The sequence below is a fragment of the Talpa occidentalis genome, unplaced genomic scaffold (assembly GCF_014898055.3).
Source record: "Talpa occidentalis isolate TD23 unplaced genomic scaffold, MPIMG_talOcc4v2.1 talOcc4.6, whole genome shotgun sequence".
Classification (NCBI taxonomy): Eukaryota; Metazoa; Chordata; class Mammalia; order Eulipotyphla; family Talpidae; genus Talpa; species Talpa occidentalis.
In genome coordinates, this window is record NW_023604972.1 from 26,265,207 (window position 1) to 26,287,935 (window position 22,729).

The 22,729-nt window shown below is 33.7% G+C and overlaps 1 protein-coding gene across 1 annotated transcript in view; it reads right to left on the reverse strand.

Annotated features, from left to right (window-relative positions):
- Nucleotides 1-5,805: 5,805 nt before the first annotated feature.
- Nucleotides 5,806-22,729, reverse strand: part of GABRA2 (gamma-aminobutyric acid type A receptor subunit alpha2) — a 111,649-nt gene continuing 94,725 nt past the window's right edge. Inside the window, exons 9-10 of the mRNA XM_037530215.2 lie at nucleotides 18,680-18,882; nucleotides 5,806-8,253 (exon numbers count right to left, since the gene is read on the reverse strand). Of these exons, the coding sequence (XP_037386112.1) occupies nucleotides 7,957-8,253; nucleotides 18,680-18,882 (500 nt within the window). The 3' untranslated portion in view covers nucleotides 5,806-7,956. The remainder of the gene's footprint in view (nucleotides 8,254-18,679; nucleotides 18,883-22,729) is intronic.

Sequence of the window (22,729 nt, forward strand, 5' to 3'; positions counted from 1 at the left end):
TTTGTCTTGATGTGGTGGATGACAACTTATTTAGAGCAGGCAGGCTTGGGGGTTCTGGGGTACCCCTCACCCCACCCAAGTAACAGTGGTAGAGAATTACTTGTAGACTTCCACAAGTGTCTCTCTACCCACCTCACTGAATATTCTTATTCAATTTTTTTACAGTCTTTTTTTTTAAGATTTATTTATGCATACAAGAACTGGGGTACAGGACAGAGGTGTGGGGGGGGGTGAGAGGATTCACCAGAGACAGAGTGGGGAACAGATCTTGTTCAATTTTTTTCATGTAGAACTCACACTGGTGAGTTTAAAACAATGTTAAAGTACAGCTGTTACTAAATTTAAAAAATCAGGTTTGCGTCTGATTAAACTGAAATACTGAGCAGTTAAAACTGAAATACTGAGGCATGGGTGTTTGGAACGGCACCATCTGAGAAGACCTGGGAAAAATTCTCAAATCTCTCTTGCTGGTAGAAGCAGAGTTCTGTAATATATATCGGGGGATTGGCATGCAGGGGGTGTGGGAACGGGGAGCATGCAAAAAGAACTTGTATTTTCCAAATTGCCAAGTTATGACCCAAATAGAGTCAGAGCTGCCAGGATGTCTTCATAGTTACTTATTGCTAAAAGTAGATTCATAAATTATCATATGAGGGTTCATTTTTCCTTTCACAAATGGACAGAAACATTAGTAACTAGATAAGCTAAGATTTGGGAACAAAATGTGGAGTGTGTACATGCGTGTTTTCAGGTCAGCTTGTCCTACCCTAAAGATCTAATGTGTGCATCAATCATTAGTTTGCAGAAGAGCCTTTTTCCTCCTTTTTAATTCATCTTGGAGGGGGGCATCTGAAAGAAATATTCCCTGAGAAACTTACTATGTTGATAATAATTGCTATTATTTTACTTTTGATATTTAGAAATATCTAATTCAAGTAATATTAGTAATATAGTAAAAATCAAAAGATGACCTCATTTGAATAATATTGCATTAACTTAACAGATTCAATAAGAAAACTATAAGCTCTCTAGTCTACAAATAGAATGATCAACTAGAGTCTATCTAAAGAAAAAGTCTTATTTATTTTATTTAATAGTTTCATGTAAATGTGACACTTTTTAAAATAAAAGTTAGCTTTTGGGGGTAAACTTGTTTTTCCACAGCACCACTTTGAGTGTTAAAGATTGTTATTAGCAATTCATGATGTCTCCCCACCCCCAACCTAAATTTCAGGGAAAGTTATTACTTTCTGGTTACCCTATAATTTTCTATTTTAAAAAGAAGCTTAATAAACTAACAACATTTAAATTTATATTACAAAATATCAGTGTTATATCCCAGTATAAAAAAACACATTTACAAAACATTCTTGTGAGCAAACATGTCATGAATAGAGTACAAAAAACACAATTTTCATATCAACTATATTTAAATTAATTTTAATAAGTAGAAAAAGATAATGTTTATCATTAATTTGCATGTGATTAGTTAGGAATTTTCTAAACAGCAAGCATTATGACATGTTCAATAAAGGTCAAATTATATTACATACATAAAAAAGTGACATTTCCCAATTACAACAAGGTCACAAATTATAAATATTATTAGTTCCTGAATGATTTTCTCAAACTAGAAAACCTGTCTTGTAAATATACTCTCACTAAGAAAATTTCCAGTTTCCCTTATGCGGATATTCACCAATCATTGTCGATTGTTGGACCTCTATTATGCATGTGACTTTATTATTAATTTGTAGCAAGGGGAAAACATTTCATTCCTTTTGGTTTTCCTTCTTTTCTAATTAACAATAAACATGAAACTTTTTTAAGTAACCATGCATGTTACCTCATGAAAATTGTGATTCAATAGTTTGGTTTCATTTAAGCCAACTTCTTCATCAAACTTCTTCATATATTCTGTAGGATTTAAAACAACTAACTGCTTCAATGACAAGGTTGATTATTATAAAAATAAGCAACTTGGATGAAATCAATAAGCTATTACACCTAAAGTAAGACTGTGTCTAACTCCTTTGCTTTGCCTTTCTTGTACCATTTGTTTCATAAATAAAATTAGTTGGGAATACTCATATTTACCCAACATTATAGGATTGCATTGTGTGGTGTGTTATGAGATCCTCTATGTAAAGTGTTTCCACTAAAACAAAGCATGAAAAACTGAAAATGTTATACCAATGAAGCTAATTCAACACTTATATCCCAACATTGGCATTTATTTGAGGTCATAGTAGGCTTCTTTCTAGAAATACTAATTTGCAATAAAGTGATAAAATCATATATCATCCTTGAAGTTCAATGATTTTAAATTTCATGAAAACAAATAAAATCTTTCCAGAATAACTGGAAAAATTAAAAATAGGAAAAAAACAGGGAAGCGCTTATTATTTTTGTGTGCTTCATCAACTGAAAGCATTTTGTACATTATAAATCATTACTTATACATCAAAAGAAAAAGTTTACCTTCATAGGAAGGATATTTCTACATGGATGCATGACTCCAGACTAAATCAAGGAATAAATTTGTTGCAGATCTATTGAAAAGCTATTATATTAACTAAGTTAATTGCCTTTAATAAAAGTTACATTTGTTGTTGGACTCATTAATAGAATAAAAGTCTAAGTTTTATAAATTTGTCAGAATTTCTCAAGATTCTTTCTTTCTTAGGAAACAACACACACACACACACACACACTGCTTCTAATCAAAGCTAAGACCTTTCTGAAGGTTCTTTTGAAATAGTACTATAAATTTGTTAATTATTCTTCCCTATTGTCAATGTTAACTCATGTTATACATTAAATATAACATAAAGTGGTTTGAAGTTTTACATAAAGCTATGTATCTTTTAAAAATGTGTATGGTTACAAGCATCTGAGAAGGTGTGATCCTGAATCAGGTTGTGTTGTAATGTTACTTATAATGTTACTCAGGTTGTTTTAAATGCAATAAAAAATAAATAAATCTAAAAGTACATTATATATGCAGAGAAAAATAGAACATTTCAACTAAATAAAATTTAAAAGTGATTTAAATATATTTGATAATTAAGATTTTAAATATAAAAATTCTTACAAATAGTAGCTATTGAATAATTTATTATTAATTTCCCCAAATGCCTTTCACATGAACTTTATATATTTTAGTATTTTACTGATGATGCTTACCTTGTAAGAATGACTGTCAAATATTTCTGTTATACTTATGATGAATAATTTCTTCTCTTAGGACTTAAAAAGGAATATGCTTCACTAGGTTTAATTAGTAACAGACTTATTCCAGGAGTGGGCAGTTTCTCTTGTTCCCTGTTTTGGAGGTCCTAAATTTGTCTTTTAATTTTATGAAAATATGAGTGCTTAAATACTAATGGGGAATATAAGAGTCTTATATATAAATGTTGATTGACGCACATTATGGATATTGAAGAATTTTATAAAAGACTGAATTTTATTGTCCAAAACATAGAGAAAAATGTTATTATTTGTTTTGTCCACAATGTTATGAGTGATTTTAAATGTTTCCCTTATTTCCAAGTATGCAGATGCTAAAAATATACCATATCCTTCCCCAGTTTAAGTTTTATGCTTCTGAGTAATCTAGATTAATAAAAGGGAAGTCCATGGTGCTCACAAGACCTCAGTTAATAGGAAAAACAATGGCACTATAGGGTGGTAACGGGTCAGCACACAATTCCCTGAAATACTGACTATTTTTATATTAAAAAAAGACAACTGCTTAAGGAATATGCAGATGGATATAAATGTACCAAAAGACCAAAAACAGGAGCAACCTGTTTAATAAAGATATAAATATGGTCCCAGATTTTATTTATTTATTTTTTATTTATTTATTTATTTTTTGTTTTTGTTTTTGGTGGGACCCTTACCAGTGGCCGGGGATCGAACTGGCACTGCAGAAGCTGCTGGCAGCCTCACAACCCAGCACATAACCGCTGCGCCACCAGGGGAGGCCCCTGGTCCCAGATTTTAAATTAAGTAATACACAGCTTAATGCTTCACAAGCACCAGCTGAGGGCATCAAATAAGGAGGAAAAGAAAAAAAAAATACAATAAATGATGAAAGCGCCATGATTTTTCAAACAACTTGAGTTACTTTCATTTTCCGCCCAATGGACTGATGACAAACCATGCCACAAAACGGTACCATGGAATTCATAGAGCTTTGGAGCTTAGTGTTCCTGTAGTATTGTTATAGTATGATTACAAATGTCAGGGTTTAGTTCTTTGCAACCAAAATTTTAGAGTTACATGAACACACATGTGATTTACACACATACATACATGTAAACACAAGTATATACACAAACGTGTATACATGTGTATGTATACACACATATTTACAAAGGAAAATCATGAGTGAGTAGTTTCTTTGTGTTTTATAAAATAAATTGTCAACTATTGGGGAAAAAATGAGAATGTGACTAAAGGGTGTCACTTCTTCAAACCTGAGAAAAATATGAAAGAGACTGATGCCCAAAAACCCTGATATTGGCATTAAGTAACTGATGTTGTAAAAATTAACTAAATGGTTATACTAGTTCCTTTTTATATTGAAACAAATAGGTACATGGATGGGGAAATGCAGCAAACAGCCACCACCTTAGCCAAGTAGTGATCTTACAGCTCATTAAACAGCTCTCAGTTCTAAACTAATTTGCATGTTCCATTTAGTCTTTGATTTTAAGCCTTTACAAGAATGAGATGCACTTTAATTTTCATCTAAGTTCTGTGGGTGTGATAAGAATGATATTAACACCATCTTCACATGCCATGGCACAAAGTAGGAGGCAAAAAAAAAAATAAGAAATATTAGCTGAATCAGAATAGCAGCTTTATAACAATGAGATTATATGTCTACAGACATGTATTTATCTACATTTTATACATACTGCTACTCTGTATGTCAATGTGCAACTGCATAAAACAGGCAGAATATGGGCTAAAAACACCACTATTCATATATTTAAGCATTTCCTGAAAAATGAGTCTTATTTTGATAATTCACATCACTTAACGGTTTATGGAAGGGAGACTATTTGTAAAGACCATGGTTCTGTAATTTAAAATCTATACCCATAGAACATTCTCCTTCCCTCCACCAAGCCCAAAAGTTCTTTTTGGTTCATCTAAACTTTAAAGACTTAAGAAATGTGTAAAAAACACACTGAAGCTAGAGAAATTATAGATCTTGAACCACATTATCAGAAAATCTGAACTGTAAGGATGCCATTAGACTCAAATAAGATTTTAATAATTGATACTAAAATAAGAATAACAATAATGGTAATAACATTTCTAGTCAATCTTCCATAAATTTTCATAAAACTGGTGCCATCTATATAGATGCAGTGTTTTGCCCAAAACAAAGATGAGTCGGGCCTCCCCGGTGGCGCAGCGGTTGAGCGCTGGGTTGCGAAGCTAACCGGCCTCTGCAGCGCCAGTTCGATCCCCGGCTGCTCCCCGGCCACTGGAGGAGGGTCCCACATGGCGTGCAGACCTCTCCTGCCGCCCGCTGCTCCCCTCAGCAGTGTACTTCAGTCCTTCTGCCTGCTCTGCTCCCCGCTCTGGCTCTGGTGAATTCTCTCACCCTCCCGCGCTTCTGACTGTACCCAGTGCATGTATAAACAAAACAAACAAACAAATAAATAAATAACATGCCTCTATAAAAAAAAAAAAAAAAAAAAAAAAAAAAAAAACAAAGATGAGTCATGTTGTCCTACAGAAACTGCTATTTACAACTATTTTTACATATGTACATATTTATAAATTTATAATAATAGGCAGACTTTAGGGGGCAATGCAGAACTTATAAAATTATTTGTAAAGTGTCTAATAATACATACCATACAAAGCATTTTTATTGCCTACTATTGCACACTTCCCTAAACAACACAGAAAACTAATCTATATTTAAATGTGTAAGAAAATAGGATATCTTCTATTTCAATGTATGAATAAAGTACACATTTTCAAACTATTTTGATGACAAAAAATGTTACTGGAAGGAAATTAAATAAATACATTTTTGGCTCAAGTAACAATTTTATTAAGGATTATGGATTACCTTTTGTACGGGAATTTTTAATGCCAAGGCTGTCTTCACAGCAGATTCTGTTAATAAGATGCATTTGTGACCTTGGTATTAATACGATCATGCAAATACATAATAGAATCACACTAAAATGAAGAAAATTTAAAAAACTAAAATGTAAAAGAAACAAAGGAATAACAACTTTTGTTGTGATTTTGCTTATTTCCATAAGATATTCCCTTTAATCAATTTTATGAACATATCTATTTATGCACTATACTGAAATACTATACAAAACTGCATGAAATGCCACTATCCGACTACTAATATTTCTATAAAAACACCATTATAAAGGTGTAGCTATTAGTAAAAGTCAACTAATAACTGCTAATGTATACGTGGGTCAAAAGGATTTTTAGTTTGTCAAAAATGTTGAATCTAGGCAAGAGTCAATTATTGACTTTTATTAGCATATTTTAGGGACATAAGGAGTAATTTCAATATTAAAAGAAAGATTGATTTTACCAATTAATAATTAGTAATTATGTAAAATTGAAAATTGTTTTAATTTAACTACTGTTTGTGTCTGTATTCTAATTTAGCTAATTGTGTGTATATGTGAATGCCTGTGTTTACATTTTGCACATATGAACTAATCCACAATCTGTAGGTGATGCTTTAAAGTTCAGTTTAAAAATGTTTAACTCTTACCAAAACCTCTTCTGGTATACAAAGCTGTTGTAAATTTGAGTCAGCGAAATTTAAAGTTGCAATTTACAAAAGCAGATTTACATTAAATCTTATCTGAAAGAGCTGCTTTCAAGACAGAAAAATGTGCCAATTAACTGCCCTTTTCTTTATAATTAGTGGCTTCTATGTCCTGATGAAAAGAAGCCTTAAGGCAGAATTTGCAGTAAACAGGAAAGAAGAGAATCGTATAAGTGCTCATCTATACTCTTTGACACCTATGAATTCTCCTCGAAGGGAGTTTTTGGCACAGTTTTCTAATCCAATATGAACATTGCGTCACAGCAGCCAAACTGGATTCCTTCTCCAGTCTCCAGCACCAAGAAAATTTAGCTGATCAATTTCAATACAACTCATACCTGGAAAGGGTAAGACGCATTTGTCTTTTTTAATTTAAGGTAGTTTCCAATAATTAAAATAATCTGGAAGATTTCAATTATTATTCTCAAATAAAGTCTAATGCTAAAAGTGTAATGACCATGACATTCTGATAGTTTCTAAATTCTAGGTATAATTAACATCCTGTCAGGGGTGACTCATAATTATTTGAGCTTATCATGCTGTTATATGTACATGACTATAGTTACTATACAGAATAATTAAAAGCTGATTTCAAATGTCTAGTTTTTCTTCTGATGTGTGCCAAGCTTCCAATTACACTAGCAGGGATTCTGGCACTCAGGAAGGGAGCTGATGATGCAGATATGAGATTATGGTATTTAGAGTTTATCTCGGAATGAGGATGTTATTTTACATTACAGTTAGGCAATAGTGAAAAACACTCCTGCCTAAGACCTAAGACAAAAGGATCCCTGAAGGGTGATAGAGGATCCCCATTTTCATCAGTGTTGCAAGAATAGGAAATAAGTCAGGTCATTTGAAATTCACTTTTAACCAGGTCTTAGGGTTAAGGTTTTAAAAATGGCAATGGCTCTTTTGGCATTGGTACTTTCTGTCTGCAGTTCCACGAGTTAGAGTTAGCAAATGCGCGTCTCCATTAGAGGGCTACTGGTGAGCTAAATTGCTATATACACACTGTACATGTTGGTTCACAAATTAGCAGTTATTAGTCAGACTGTACAGAGCAAAACAAATGAAGTTTAATGTTGCTTTACATCCCCAAGGTAACTGTGTAAGGTTCAAGGACTGACCCCTAATACAGGTTCCCTGTTTAAATACGTAGCCCAATAAACTAAATTAAATGTACCAAACAAAACTGGGAAAACTATTCTAGACATTCTGTCAATTTTGCTGACACTGTTGAAGGTTTTCTTGGCTTCAGCTGGCTTGTTTTCTGGCTTCTTGTTGGGTTCTGGCGTGGTTGCACTCTTCGAGATGGTGGAGAGAACCGGATCTTTTGAAAGACTCGGGGCATAATTGGCAACAGCCACGGCATAAGCATTGTTCTGGATCATGACAGAAGATTTTTCTTTTTTCTATTGAAAAATACAAGAATTAATAGAATGTGGGTTGGGCCTGCTGCTTAACATTTTTAAAACTCCATTTAAAATTCTGAAAAAAAGGTATTTTCATAAACATCATTATCTATTAGAAAGAAGACATTCAGGGAAATAAATAAAAGGAATTAACTACGTCCTAAAACCATGAGGGCAAGGAAACACCCAGGATAAAATTAATGGTATCATTTTCCTGGAGAACCATTTTCTGGTGTCCAGATGAAAAATAAACAATAATAAATAAAACAAATAAATGGTACAACATTTTTTACTCTTACAAATCACTCAAATATTTTGTGAAATGAATGAACAGATGAATAAGTGAAATGCAGAAATATTCCAACAAGATCAAGTCATCTATAATAAATAATCTTAAGAAATTTAACTTGATAACAGATTTTCTCTCATTCATGTAATTATTATACATCAAGGTTTTACTCACATGGGGGGGAAATTATAACCATACACAGATGGCAATGTAATATATGCTAAAAACATAGAAGAAAGTTGAAATACCAACTCTGGGATTTTTGCTTAGTTCATCCACACTGTGTTCCTCTTTATAATCCCCAGTTCAGTTCTTACCCACTCTAGTCTGGGTCATTATTATGTCCCGCCTGGACCATGTGACTTTCTTTTGTGTTCCCCCAGTTTTGCTTAACATCATCCAATCTTTAGACATGCTACAGACACAGAGATAAATTGGATTATGGCATTGCTCTGCTGAAATCTTTCAAATATTATTTCATAGAACTTGCAATAAAATCAACACTCTTACCATGAGTTCTTTCTTCTGCTCATATCAGTTTGAGTAAAATAATTTCAGATTTTACACTTATTACCTTTTTGCTTTGATTAATCTTACCACAAAATACCTTGCCTCCATCCCATTTTTCACATGATCGATTCCCTCTCAAATTTTGATCTTGGTTTAAATGTCATTTTCTCAGAAAGACCTTCCCCAACAAAGCTACTCTACCTAATGTAGTTTCTGTTCTCGCTGCATGCCCTTCCCTGGCATCCACTTTGTTTTCATCCTGGCAATTATGTGTAAATTCCTTCTTAAGCTGTGATTTGGTCAACATCTTCCTTTCTCATTAGAATATTTCTTCAATGAGTGTTGGTGCTAATTTCATCTTGTTCACCATTGAAATCATATCAGTTAACATTATGCCTTCCAAGAGATAGGCTCAAAATATGTAGCTGAATTAATGTAACTTGGAAATAAAAACATTTACCTGCATTTCTATGCTAATATAAATGTACTGTTAGTTATCTATTTAGGTAACTAGGCTTTCCCATAGTATACAATATGACTTTGTTGTAATTATTCCCCTTTTTTAAAACTAGAAACTGAAGCAGGGAGAGGCTAAGGAATGTTCCCAAGGGCCAGATTCTCTATAAGCTCAATTTGATATCATTTTATATGGTGTTAGCTATAGCTGAAGAATTACAAACACTATATAATACATACTTTGTGGCAATGAGCCAACAATGAATTATCCTAAATAGTGAATAGTATAACTCTATGGATTTAGAGGATCAATTGGTTCGTAACAAAATTTCAAACATCTATTACTTTTTACTAAGAATTTTCAAAAAGACCAAGTAAAATAAGATAAGAAAGAGCCTCTGAAATCCCAGGAGTATATGAAAACAGGCCAGGATTCCCTGTACTTCACTAGTAGTGATAGAAATTCCAGATCTGGCTGGAATATAAAGGGAAAAAGGGTGAGGGATTACCATTTCTAACTTTATAAAAGTATAAAACAATATATCCTCAGTAATGACATGTATAATTCCTATGCCACAAATGGAGAGTAATCCCTAAGTGTATAACTGATAACAAGATGACAGCTAATGTCTTGAGCACTAAGAAATGTTAGGTTGAGTGTTAAGCCTGTGGGTATCAACTCTGACAAACTTCACTACTGGATAAGAAATAAATTTTATTATTAACCCCATCTTACAAATTCACAAATGGAAGTCAAAGAGATTTTGTGACGTGACATGACAACATCTGTTCCCTACCAAGTGATGTGTATGAATTCTAAACTCTGCTTTTAACACCATGCTATATGACCTTTTCTTTGAAGAAGCTCTTTTCCTGGGAATACTATTTCTTAAAATATCCCAACTGAAGTTTCTATCACTAAGTCAGTCCTCTAAAGGGAGATTTCCACAAAGTATGTACTGTATAGTGTTTACAGTGCTTCAACTCTACCTAACACCATATAAAATTAAATCAGATTGAATTTACAGAGAATTTGGCCCTTGGGAATGTTCCTTAGCTTCTCCTTGCTTCAGTTTGTAGTTTAAAAAAGGAAGAGAATTACAACAAAGTCATATTGAATACTTTGGGAAAGCCTAATTAAATAATGTATATTTTAAACCACATCGAAAAGCAGTTTCTTAGTGGAGAGTAGTGACAGTTCTAACTATTAATAAGGAAGAGGGTAGAGAATGGTATACAAGAGTTAGAGTTATAATATTTTATAATTTTGAAAGAAAACATAAACATTGAGCGACAAAGCTCAAGGAAGGTTTTGTGGATACGAATATTTAAGTTAGATCAGGAATTATAGTATAGGGCTCAGATATTTAGACAAAGAAATATAAAATACAAATGCCTCTTATTGCAAGAATAGTCTGCAGATTGAAACTGTACTGACCCTTACAAACACCTTCCTGCCAACACCAACTTGAATAACCTTTAATGCACAGTCAATTCTAAAAATACTTAACAAATTCTAGAGCAGAAGTACTAACAAATCAGAACAAATACTCTGACTAAAATGCATAGATAACAGTTATAAAAATAACCAGAAGTATTGTGCCAGCATGCACTAGTCAAATATCAGTCCTGCATATTTGTATATTGGTATTTCTTGTTTTATTCCAACATTGTGAGCACCATAATAAACAGCAATAAAATTAAGTACAAAATATTTTTGTGACTTTTGCTGACTTAGTTTCATCTTATTTTTTAAACGTTAAAGTTTGTCCTCAATTTCTCAATATAAGTATGAACTTCTAAAGCAGACTTCACACTTTGGAAAGTCATGAATTGGCTTCCAAATACTCCCTTAGAACTTGGAGATGTGACTATTTTTAGATGCAGTGGCAAGCAAAGTGCAACAGCCATGAGTACAATCTTCAGTCAAAACCCAGAGTTTGGCACCTATGATTTCTTACCAATTCATTGAAGGTAGGGCAGGGTACCCCCAGCTGCCAGACCTTCTTAATTCATAGTGATAGCTCAGTCAAGCTTTTCTGGCTCAGCATTTTACAAAGTCTCATTTTAAAAGAGTAAAGAACTCCCCTTAGTTCATTTGAAAATAATTACCTACTACAAATCTATGAAGCAATTTATTCCTATCTGTATAAGATTAAAATTATATGTATAGAGAAAAATATTTTTGAATTCATAACAAATTTACAATTCTAAGATCCATTAAAGAGGAGTACACATTAAATCCATATAATGTATTCTATTACTATTCGTTATGAGACATAGGTCTGCTATGAGGGTATCCAAAGAATATCTGAATGCTAGGCCATTACTAGAAGATATTACCTTGTCTGATTCATTACTGACTACTATTAAAAGAACCCAATTAAAACATACGTGTTATAAAATTTTCTCAGTAACCCTAGGTTTATACTAGAACTATGAAAATAAATAGTCCAATTCAATATTTGTTATTTCACTATTTGAACTAGTATTTACTGCTATGAAGTACTTTTTAGAATATTCATGTCCTTAAATAAATATTTTGTTTCTTTTAAGAACTAGGCAAACCCAGTTTAAAAAAACCCAATTTCCCAAAATTTAATCTTATTCTGTACTTCTTATTTAAGGCTGTGAGGTTGGTCATTTTCAAAACATAAGGTCAGGCATGGGTAAAAATATAAGTGAAGAAAATAATGTTAGATGTGAAGAATAAAACCAAATGGAAGGAGAATGACAGAAACAAAGGCACAGAGTCTCTATTATTTTCTACAATTTTAAGTGACTCTTTTGCTTTCTATATAGATGACTGATATCATATCTCTCATCAGAATTTTAGCCTGTATTCTCTAAGCTGTGCATAATACTACAATTGAGCCAGGAACTGGGAATCAATCCACACTGGTCCCCAATCACAAACATAACATACAGACTGGGTCAGCTCAGAGTACCATCTACTTGAGATATCACTTCCTATTACTATAAGTCTGTCTTCCATGTTTTTCTTCACAACACACTGGTGCTTTTCTCTATAATTGTACTTATTCCTTTTTTTAACTTCTTTCCCCCCTCTCTTGATTACCAGCTCAATGAATGGATAGACTTCTATTTATATCTTATTTCATAATTTATGTTCATGCATTCTTTTGGTAAGCTGCCTGAAAATGCTTTTGGAACAAGGTAGAATGTTCAAAATGCAAATAAATGAATAAAAGCACTTGAAATTTGATGTTTTCTGTGAAATGCATGGAGTGAATCACAAAATAATAGTACATTTGGTGTTAGTTCAGTTAGTATGTTGCTATGTCTGTGATTTTAGTAATTTAGTATCTATTGTATTTCCAGAGAACTATATGCTTCTCTTGGGTAGCATAGAAACTTGACTCACATTTAAAATGTAAACAATCTCAAGCAAGTCATTTATTTTTTAATTTAATTCAAATAAACTGTGTGTCAAATGATATGCTATGTAATGGTAAAGATGACAGATAAGACAAAACTATTACTCTCTCAGAACATATTGGAATAGAGTTAGAAGCCAATTTATTTACAATAAATGTATAATTTAATGAGGTTACATAAAATGGATTTGTTGCAGGTATAGTTGAAATTATATTTGATGGCAATTAGATTTTTTTGAAAAGTTCCAGGATTAAATAAAATTAGATGATTTTGAGCAGTAAGTAAGTAAAATTAGATGATTTTCATCAGGCAGGTAGGAAGGGGAGAGCACCTTAGCAAGAACATTAGTACATCTATTGTCACAAGATGGACAGAGGCAAGTATGCTTGGAGATGTTAGTGATGGCTAGAGGAACGTAAGCATGGATTTTCGATCTGTGTTCAATCTTCAGTACACCACTTATTTGGTAATGTGATCCTGAACAAGTAACTTTACTTCAGCAATAGTACATTTACTCATTTCTAAAATGACTATATTCTTATGCACATAGTAGTATGTTCAGAATAAAATTTTAAAATCATTCTTATTATGTATCATGCTGGAAGTACATGAGAAAGCCATATTAGCTGAGCACCTTGAAGAGATGCCTTCAACTATTCACTAAAGAACAAATTAAATAATTAGATTTCTGTTTTAGAAAGATAACTCTCATAGTAAAAGGTGGATTAGAGAAAGACATGATTGAAGATGCAGAGGAATAAAGAGGTCCAAAGTAAAGAGACATGTTCAGGGCATAATATATGTATATAGGTAAGAGAATGGACATGATTTGATGACTGACTAAATGTTAAGGGATACTTAACATTTGTTGATGTTAAGATTAAGTTTTTCCATTAACTGAGGTACAGATGAACAGAAATAGGAGTGGGCAGGGAGAAGATATAAAATCATAAAAATATGCAAATTATAAATATATAAAATTATGAAACTTGAGAGGTTTTTTTTGCTTGATGCTTATTATCTTTTTCAAAAATATGCATATTGAGATATTATATTCATATAGAAATGCCCAGAGAACAGGGTGCATGTATGAAATTGGAAGTTCAAAGAAAGATATGGGATGCAGTTGTAGATAGCATATTCTGGAAGGTAATAAAGCATAAGTGATATGTTTGATTTGGTTCTACTTCATTAAATTTATATTATTGACCATGTAATATAATAAGATACTGAGCAAAAAGGCTAAGAATAAATGATTTATTAAGATTAACAGTCATTGTTATCATTATCAGTGAAGAAGCTGAGATATAAATATGCGATTACAAACTGATAAAGATTCAAGTATTAAATAAGATATTATCCACATTTATAATGGAGCCTAATTATTAGGAGTGGGAGCAATGGTTCAGAAATTTCCTGATGATTGCTAACTATACTGGGGATAATTAGGGACTTCTGGTTGGGGACAGTCTTTTTAGTGTTTCAAACATTCCTACAAATAATTTTCAGTAAAATCCTTAAACTACAAATCACACTGTGAATAGCAGAATTAAAAACAACAGTAAAGAAAGCTGAGAGACTGTTTTGGTGATAAACAAGAGCAGATGCCAGGGAGGTTAGATTCAATGTGAAAATGAACAGAGAATTACAAAGAATAGAATGAATAGTGGCAGCTGCCAAGATTTAAGAAGAAGGAAGCTGATATTTTGAGACCAAATCTAAAGAGGAAAAGAAGAGAAAAACTTGCTGAAATAGAGTTCTTCGACATAACAGTATTTAATGGATTCAATGGTGCTCCCTTGAGAAAAATAGAAAATTATTATCTGATAAGAAAATGTGGAAGTTATTGGTGTCCTTCAGTTACAGGACAATAAATGGAGAGGAAATAAGATTACCAAGAGTTGAGATTAAATTGAATGTGAGAACACAGTGTTATAAGCAATGCTTTCAACAAACTTGTATGGTGAAAAAGGGTGCAGACTTTGAGGATGAAGTCTTATGGTGACAGGATCTGGAGAGAGTTTGTCTTTGATTTTATGGTAAATTAAGCATAATTTACATAAGCACTTTCATAAATTGAAAGGAAGGAAGCAGTTGAAAAGAACTTAATGCTTTTGAAGAAATAAACACAGAAACTAATAACTGATGGATCAAAGTTTTGAAAGGAACAGAAAGGAAAGGGAGCCAGTGTTGAGGTGGAAGAGTCAGTCTTAGACAAATAGAGGAACACTGGGTTGTGGGGTGGTTCCCGAAGAACTGGGGAGATTGCATAAATTGGTAATTTTGTGGATCAAAGTGCATAAAAAATCTGGAGTTGCATCACTTAATTCAGAATAATAAGATTTTGTTGCTAATTTCACACTGGAGGTTAAACAGAAGTAGTAGAAGTCATCCAAGGTTATCGAACAAGATAGGCTTTGTCTTCGAATTGAGGGCTCAATGCAAAACTAACTTTAAATATCACCAGAATACAAACTACAGGTAAACTCTAATTAAATATTTTTAGATAAATAATATTGAGTGATTATTCTTTTTTTTTTAAGATTTATTTATTTATTTATTTATTTATACAAGCACTGGGTACAGTCAGAAGCGCGGGAGGGTGAGAGAATTCACCAGAGCCAGAGCGGGGAGCAGAGCAGGCAGAAGGACAGAAGTACACTGCTGAGGGGAGCAGCGGGTGGCAGGAGAGGTCTGCACGCCATGCGGGATCCTCCTCCGGTGTCCGGGGAGCAACCGGGAATCGAACCAGCACTGCAGAGGCTGCGGGCAGCTTCGCAACACAGCGCTCAACCGCTGCGCCACCAGGGAGGCCCTGAGTAATTATTCTTATGAGCTAAATTCCTTGCCAGCCTATAAATTTTTCAGAACTTTTCATATGTTTTTTGAAAGTGACAGATTCTTTCATTGTATGTACTCATGTTAACTAATTTTACAAATAGAGGACTTCTGCTAGTCTGGTTAAACTGAGAGAACACCAATATGTCCCCAGGATAAAAACTCTACTTCAATAAAATTTTTGTTTTTGACTTAAAAATTGAATCTAAAGAAAACTAAATCAGAAATAGACTGCACTGAAATAATCTACTTGGTTTTCTTTCACATCTAAGTTCCATGTTGTTTTCTAAGGTAAGTTTAAGAAATAGCTCCTAAAACTCACTTGAATCATGAATGGAATTGAGTGCCCATTTACAAATTTAACACTGCAAAGTTTGTTTTGTTTTTCATTTTTTATTTTTTATTTATACAAGCACTGGGTACAGTCAGAAGCCCGGGAGGGTGAGAGAATTCACCAGAGCCAGAGCGGGGAACAGAACAGGCCAACTGACGAAACACACAGGAGAGGTCTGCCTCGCCAGTGGCCTGGCAGCCGGGATCGAGCTCAGCGCTCAACCACTGCACCGCCAGGAGAGGTCCACTGCAAAGTTTTAAAAAGTCTTTCCAAGAAGGCACAGAAGTCCTCTCATCAGCATCATTACATACCAGATTTAATATCAGAAACTAATAATTCGTTCATTCAGTAGGTATTTCTGACTGCCTACTAATGCCAGACATTGTGGTATGAAAAGTGAATAAAAACAAGCAATGTGTCTATTATAATCTTTATTTTAATATAACTACTAGAACTGAAATAATACAGTGTTACTTTTCTTAGAACATCAATGATATTGAAGTAAATTTACCTTTACTATTGTCATTTGACATGTGGATAGACTTAAGTTCAGCATTTTTAGTACTAGGTTATAGTTTTTAGAATGATTTAGAGGTACTTTTATTTTCCATGATTAAAGACTGTGAAGGCATATTATTTAATATACCAAATCACAATATAACTTTGACTGGCACCCTCATAAAATTAAAAAAAAAATCTTTCAATAAATGTCCATATGGGCATTTATACTGCAACTGCAAACCATTATTTAACTTTTGTGACATAATTACAAGGGATTAGCTAGCAGTTTACCTTCAAAAAGTGTTAGCGTGCAACTGGATGGGCAACTAATATTGTTAAAAAGAGTAATTGTATAGGTAGTAATGATTAAGGAATGTATACATAGGGAAAGAAAGCATAATTCAACAATAAACTGAAATTTAAAAGTTGAAATAACCCAGAAGTTAAACATAGAAAATTAATCAAATTCCTTATTTGTTCTTGACTCTTAGTATGCAAAAAAATAACATGCAAAATTAAATACACTATCATTCATTAAAACTTCTTATACTTTACAAAATTAGGGAAAAAAAGAGAAAAGCTTTTAAACTACAGAATTAACTGTTTGGGTGTTTCAAGTGTAATATGGTTATAGAATGAGAAAAAAATATCCAAATAATTGAAAAGGAAACAAAATCAGCCAGTATGTAATTCCAAATTTAATGGAAGGATTACTTAGGTACCTCCTCTAAGTTCAACTGTTTTTCTATTAAGAATGCTTTATGGTGGGGCCTCCCTGATGGTGCAGGTGGTTGAGTGCTGCACTGTGAAGCTGTCCGCAGCCTCTGCAGCGCGGGTTCGATCCCGGCCAGGCGACGAGAATCCCACATGGCGAAGTAGACCTCTCCTGTGTCGCCCACTGCTCCCTTTAGCAGTGTATTTCATCAGTCTGCCTGTTCTGTTCCCTGCTCTGTCTCTGGTGAATCCTCTCACCCTCCCATACTTCTGGCCTATACCCCAGTTCTTGTATAAATAAATAAATCTTTAAAAAAAAAAAAGAATGCTTTATGGGTTGTCTCAGCACTATCACCACTGCAGTCTGAGTTCGATCCCCGGCCAGGGAGCTAACCCACATGGCACAGCAGATCTTACCTGTCTCGCCTGGTGTTCCTCTTAGCAGTAAATTGCAGTAAACCTACCTGTTTTGCACCCCACTCTGTCTCTAGTGAATCCTCTCACCCCCCATCCCAGCACCTCTGGCCTGTATCCCAGTTCTTCTACACAAAAAAAGAAGTGCTGCTTTATATCTCATTGTGATATATCCAGTCTCCTCTTAATGCAGATAATTAATAATGTATAGAATAAGAAAAGAATACCGACTGTATCAATGCACAAACCTCTCACCAGCTTGAAACCTAAAAAAATCAACACCAATAATGCCCAAATATATTAATCTGAAAAACAAATAATTTTTATCTTCAAGACAACTTGAACAACTTAAAACTTCTTAGTTGTCTAGCACCTACCTACTCCATACAACATGGGAAAGTCACAGTGCTACTTGGGCTTTGATAGCAAAACCACAGAGCAATTCAACTCACTGATAGGTTTGAAATTCATAACATGTAAAACTCAATGCCACTTTCTTTTCCAAAACTGTTTATTATATAGCAGTATGGTATTTAAGAGCTTGAATTTAATGGTCAGACAGATTAGGGTTAATGGATAATTTATTAACTAGTTGTGTGAGCTTAGGAAAATAAATAAATTGACTATACCTCAGCTACTTCATCAGAAAAAGAAAATGAGAATTAAAAGACACCCTACTTAGAATATTGCAAAGAGTACCTGAGAGCAATGTAAAAGCTTAGCACGGTGCCTGACACCAGACCCTAGGAAGTGTTTTTAACAGAAGTAATACTAATAAAAGCACTCCCGGAGAATTTCAAGCAGAAGCACACTTTAAAAGAAATCCATGATATTCATATATATTATATGTATATGTAATACATGTCATTTAGATTTGAATGTTCCAATCAATTTTTAGGATTGTTATCTGCTATCAACTAAATATGTTAGAGGAGTTTCTTAATCATGGTGAGAAGTAAGTCTTCACTTACCTTGTCATTTACTACACTCTTTCCATCCCAAGCCCATCCTCTTTTGGTGAAGTAATTAACTGTTGCAAATTCAATGAGGGCAGAGAATACAAATGCATAACAAACAGCAATGAACCAGTCCATGGCAGTTGCATAAGCCACTTTGGGGAGTGAGTTCCGAGCACTGATGCTTAGAGTTGTCATTGTTAGAACCGTTGTTACCCCTGCAGGGGAGAAGATAGGGACCAAAAACATTAACGTTAACAGCACAGCAATTGAAGTATTTTTTTTCCCTTTTTTAAAAGCCACTTTTAGTGTCATTTTTACCCTATTAAAAGAAAACAAAACATGGATGGCGCTGGAAGGGATCATGCTCAGCGAAATAAGCCAGAAAGAAAAAGAAAAATACCGGATGGTCTCACTCATAGCAGGAATCTAGAAAACTTAAATAAGGGACCAGGAAAAAGAATAACTGTAAGAAAGTAAAAATCAAAATCAACAAACAACTATGAACCAGAGACACTTTATTGGGGGGGGCGGGGAGGGGAGGGATTGGGGTCAAAATAAGGGGGTCGCATTGTATGGGGAATATAAAAATAAAAAAAATTATATAAAAAAATTAAAGAAAACAAAAACAATAAAGAGAAAAATACTGGAAGAACACAGTGCAAAATTAATTATCAAAAATGGTAATTATATTTCTTGAAGCAATGACTCTGAAATGCTTTCAGTTTTCATTTTTGTTTATAGAAATCTATCTTTGCTATCAATTAGGGTATAGGTTAAAAGTTTGGTAAGATTTAAGTAAAATTTCCTATAAGAAGAAGTAGGCACTTCAAATTGACCCATTGATTATCAACATTATCTTTATAAATTCTACAAAAGTCTCACATTAGTTTGTTCATCATTTATTTGAATTATGCTAAAAGACTGGACCAATCATCCACACCAGTGATCATGATGAAAACTTGATTAATAATTTCTTCATTCAAAGTACAGCTACCTAAGTATAAAATCAATTCTGAATTGCTTAGCATTATGACATCATAATTTCTTTCATAATGAAGCTTAGAATCAATACAAAATAAAACAAGCAACTAAAATCAAAAGCTGATAAAATGTCAGTCACAATTTTTAGAATAATATATACTTCTGTTTGTTTAAAAAATAAGCTGGTTCTTTTCATTGTAAATCTTCTCTGTCAGTAGTTAAGGAAGTCATAATAGTTAAGTAAAAAGCAATAGACAAACAGATGAGTTCTAATATGAGTAGACAAAATGTCTACAATGACCTGTTTTATAGGAGATTTGATGTAAGCTTAATTATATACATAGGGGATATATTAAATTGGAAGAGATTTTAAAATCTTAGGGAAGTATTCAAATTTTGAGGATTTTGTATTTACTTTTTTCATTCCTTTAGAATAAAGCAACTTTGGGCCTCCCCAGTGGCGCAGCGGTTGAGCGCTGGGTTGCGAAGCTGCCTGCAGCCTCTGCAGCGCTGGTTCGATCCCAGCTGCTCCCCAGCTACTGGAGGAGGGTCCCACATGGCATACAGACCTCTCCTGCCACCTGCTGCTCCCCTCAGCAGTGTACTTCGGTCCTTCTGCCTGCTCTGTTCCCCACTCTGGCTCTGGTGAATTCTCTCACCCTCCCGCACTTCTGACTGTACCCAGTGCTTGTATAAATAAATAAATAAATCTTTAAAAAAATGCTTTAGAATAAAGCAACTTTAAAAAATATATAGTTAGTAATTTAAAATAGTGAAATTCTATTAATCATGAGTTAGTCACCCAGGAATATGATAGTAGTAGTAGGAACAAAGGTAAATGTATAAATTAAGTTCACAGCTGCTGAGTCTATATTAGAACACATAGACAGAAACACATGGGGTTTCTATGTGTCAAATTAGGAGAGGTTTTAAATTGTAAAGGTATTTTTTTAAGATTTATTTATTTATGCATACAAGAACTGGGGTACAAGCCAGAAGTGTGGGGGGGTGAGAAGAGTCACCAGAGACAGAGTGGGGAACAGAACAGGTGGACTGACTGAAATACACTGCTGAGGAGAGCAGCGGGTGAGACAGGAGAGGTCTGCTGTGCCATGTGGGTCAGCTGCGCCATGTGGGTCAGCTCCCTGGCTAGGGATCAAACTTGTGCTGCAGGGGCTGCAGATAGCTTCAGAGTGCTGTGTCTTATCACCTCCGCCACCAAGGAGGTCCCTGTAAAGGTATTTTCTACTGAGAATATGACAAAGGAGAATAATTAAATAGAATATAAGAGACACACCCATACAAACATACAAACCACAACTATATCTCTCACACACACACACACACAAAATGCAAGATAGCAAAACAAATGACAAATCAATATGAAAATATACTTATCTTCACTGACAATCAAGGGGCTACAGTGATAGTGAGAAAACTTTAAAACAAGATTATCAGAAAAGTGGGGATTTAGAGCACTACTTTCCAAAAATAACTCTTAGGCTTTGAGAAAAATATAGTGGCTACCAGATGTGAAGGGGAAAAAGAGGGGAAGAATCAATCCATTGGTCAATTGATGGTGTGTGTGATGAGGTATACACACACATCACCTGTGAAGCTGCACAACCAAAACTTACATAGTACTGTAAAGCAAAGTTAATGAAGTTTTATTAAAAAATAATTTATGAAGGGAAGAGAAAAAAGAAAAATACAATAATGCTTTTCAGTAGTGTTTAGTTGCCAAATGAATTATTGTATATAAAGCAGTGTCTCTATTATGGATTCCTGAATAATGTGAGGAAAAATATCACCCTGAAAGCAAAGTCAAGAAATTTAAAATGGAAAGATGAAATAAAACCCTCTTTATCTCTGTCAAATGTTTATGTGTAAGTATTTGTGGTTGGGAATGTGAGAAAGTCAGGAAGGAACGATTTCAGAAACTAAACAGATACAAAAACTGCAATAAAACAGAAATGTAAAATTGTTTGATACCACCTACTGGTTACTGTTAGAAATGACAGAAACAACAAACATTTTGACAGTAAAAGTATTTGTTTCATTTTTTCCCCCTTCAGTCCAATGGGCAAAGCATTATTCTCCTCCCCGCTTCCAAAAAACCCCTAAACATTTATAAATACAATATAGTGTACTCTGAAAGGTTGCAATTTTATCTGATTCTGCTTTTAAGTTCACAATTTTAATTCACAACTTTACAACTATATATGATTAAAAACATCAAATCTATGTGCTGGGAGAAAGAAATCACAATTAAGATAACGCAATTTGGTCATAAAACCCAATTAACCCAAATTCCATTAATTTAAACTTTGTGAGAGTTTAGACACTTTCATGATCTGTAAAATACTGCTGGAAAGATCAGTTATGGTTTGGACAACACTGTGAGGAAATTACAACCTTTACCTGAATATATTGTGGATTTAATAAATGTAAAAGCTCATATCCTGTTTCCCAAACCCTTTTCTTCCTGAATTCCTCTCAGTGACAGCCTCCTACAAGTTAAAGAATGCTGTTTTTGTATTTTGTCAGTGTGGGCAATTTATTGATCTGGGTATCATACTGTTTCCTATATCTAAAATCATTTCCCTATCACTTATCCCTCTCTCTATTAATTAGCTAATTTCTATCCCATTTTTTAATAAATCAATGATTGCCTATTAAATGCCAGGTGTTTTTGTATACTCTGGAGACATACCAATTAACAAAATAACAAAGGCTCCTGCACCCCAGAGTGCACATTCTCCTAATGTTGATGCTTCAGTACACACAGCCCAGCTCATACATTCTGCAGGTCATATGCAGGCCTCTATTATGTCCTTTATGAATATTCTGCTGGTTTACATGGTTGCATACTTCAGAATATTATAAAGTGTTTGTCTTCTCTTCAAAAATTTAAAAGGTGCCTAGTAGAAGGTAAGATATTATTACATAGTTTTTAAATTAATTAATATTTGTTGAAACTACTCTTGCAAATGATCTATAATCAGTAAGTACTCGTTTATTAGGCTATTTGTGAGAAATTTATTCCTTCTTTTATGATACAGCCATGAATTCAGTTCCCAC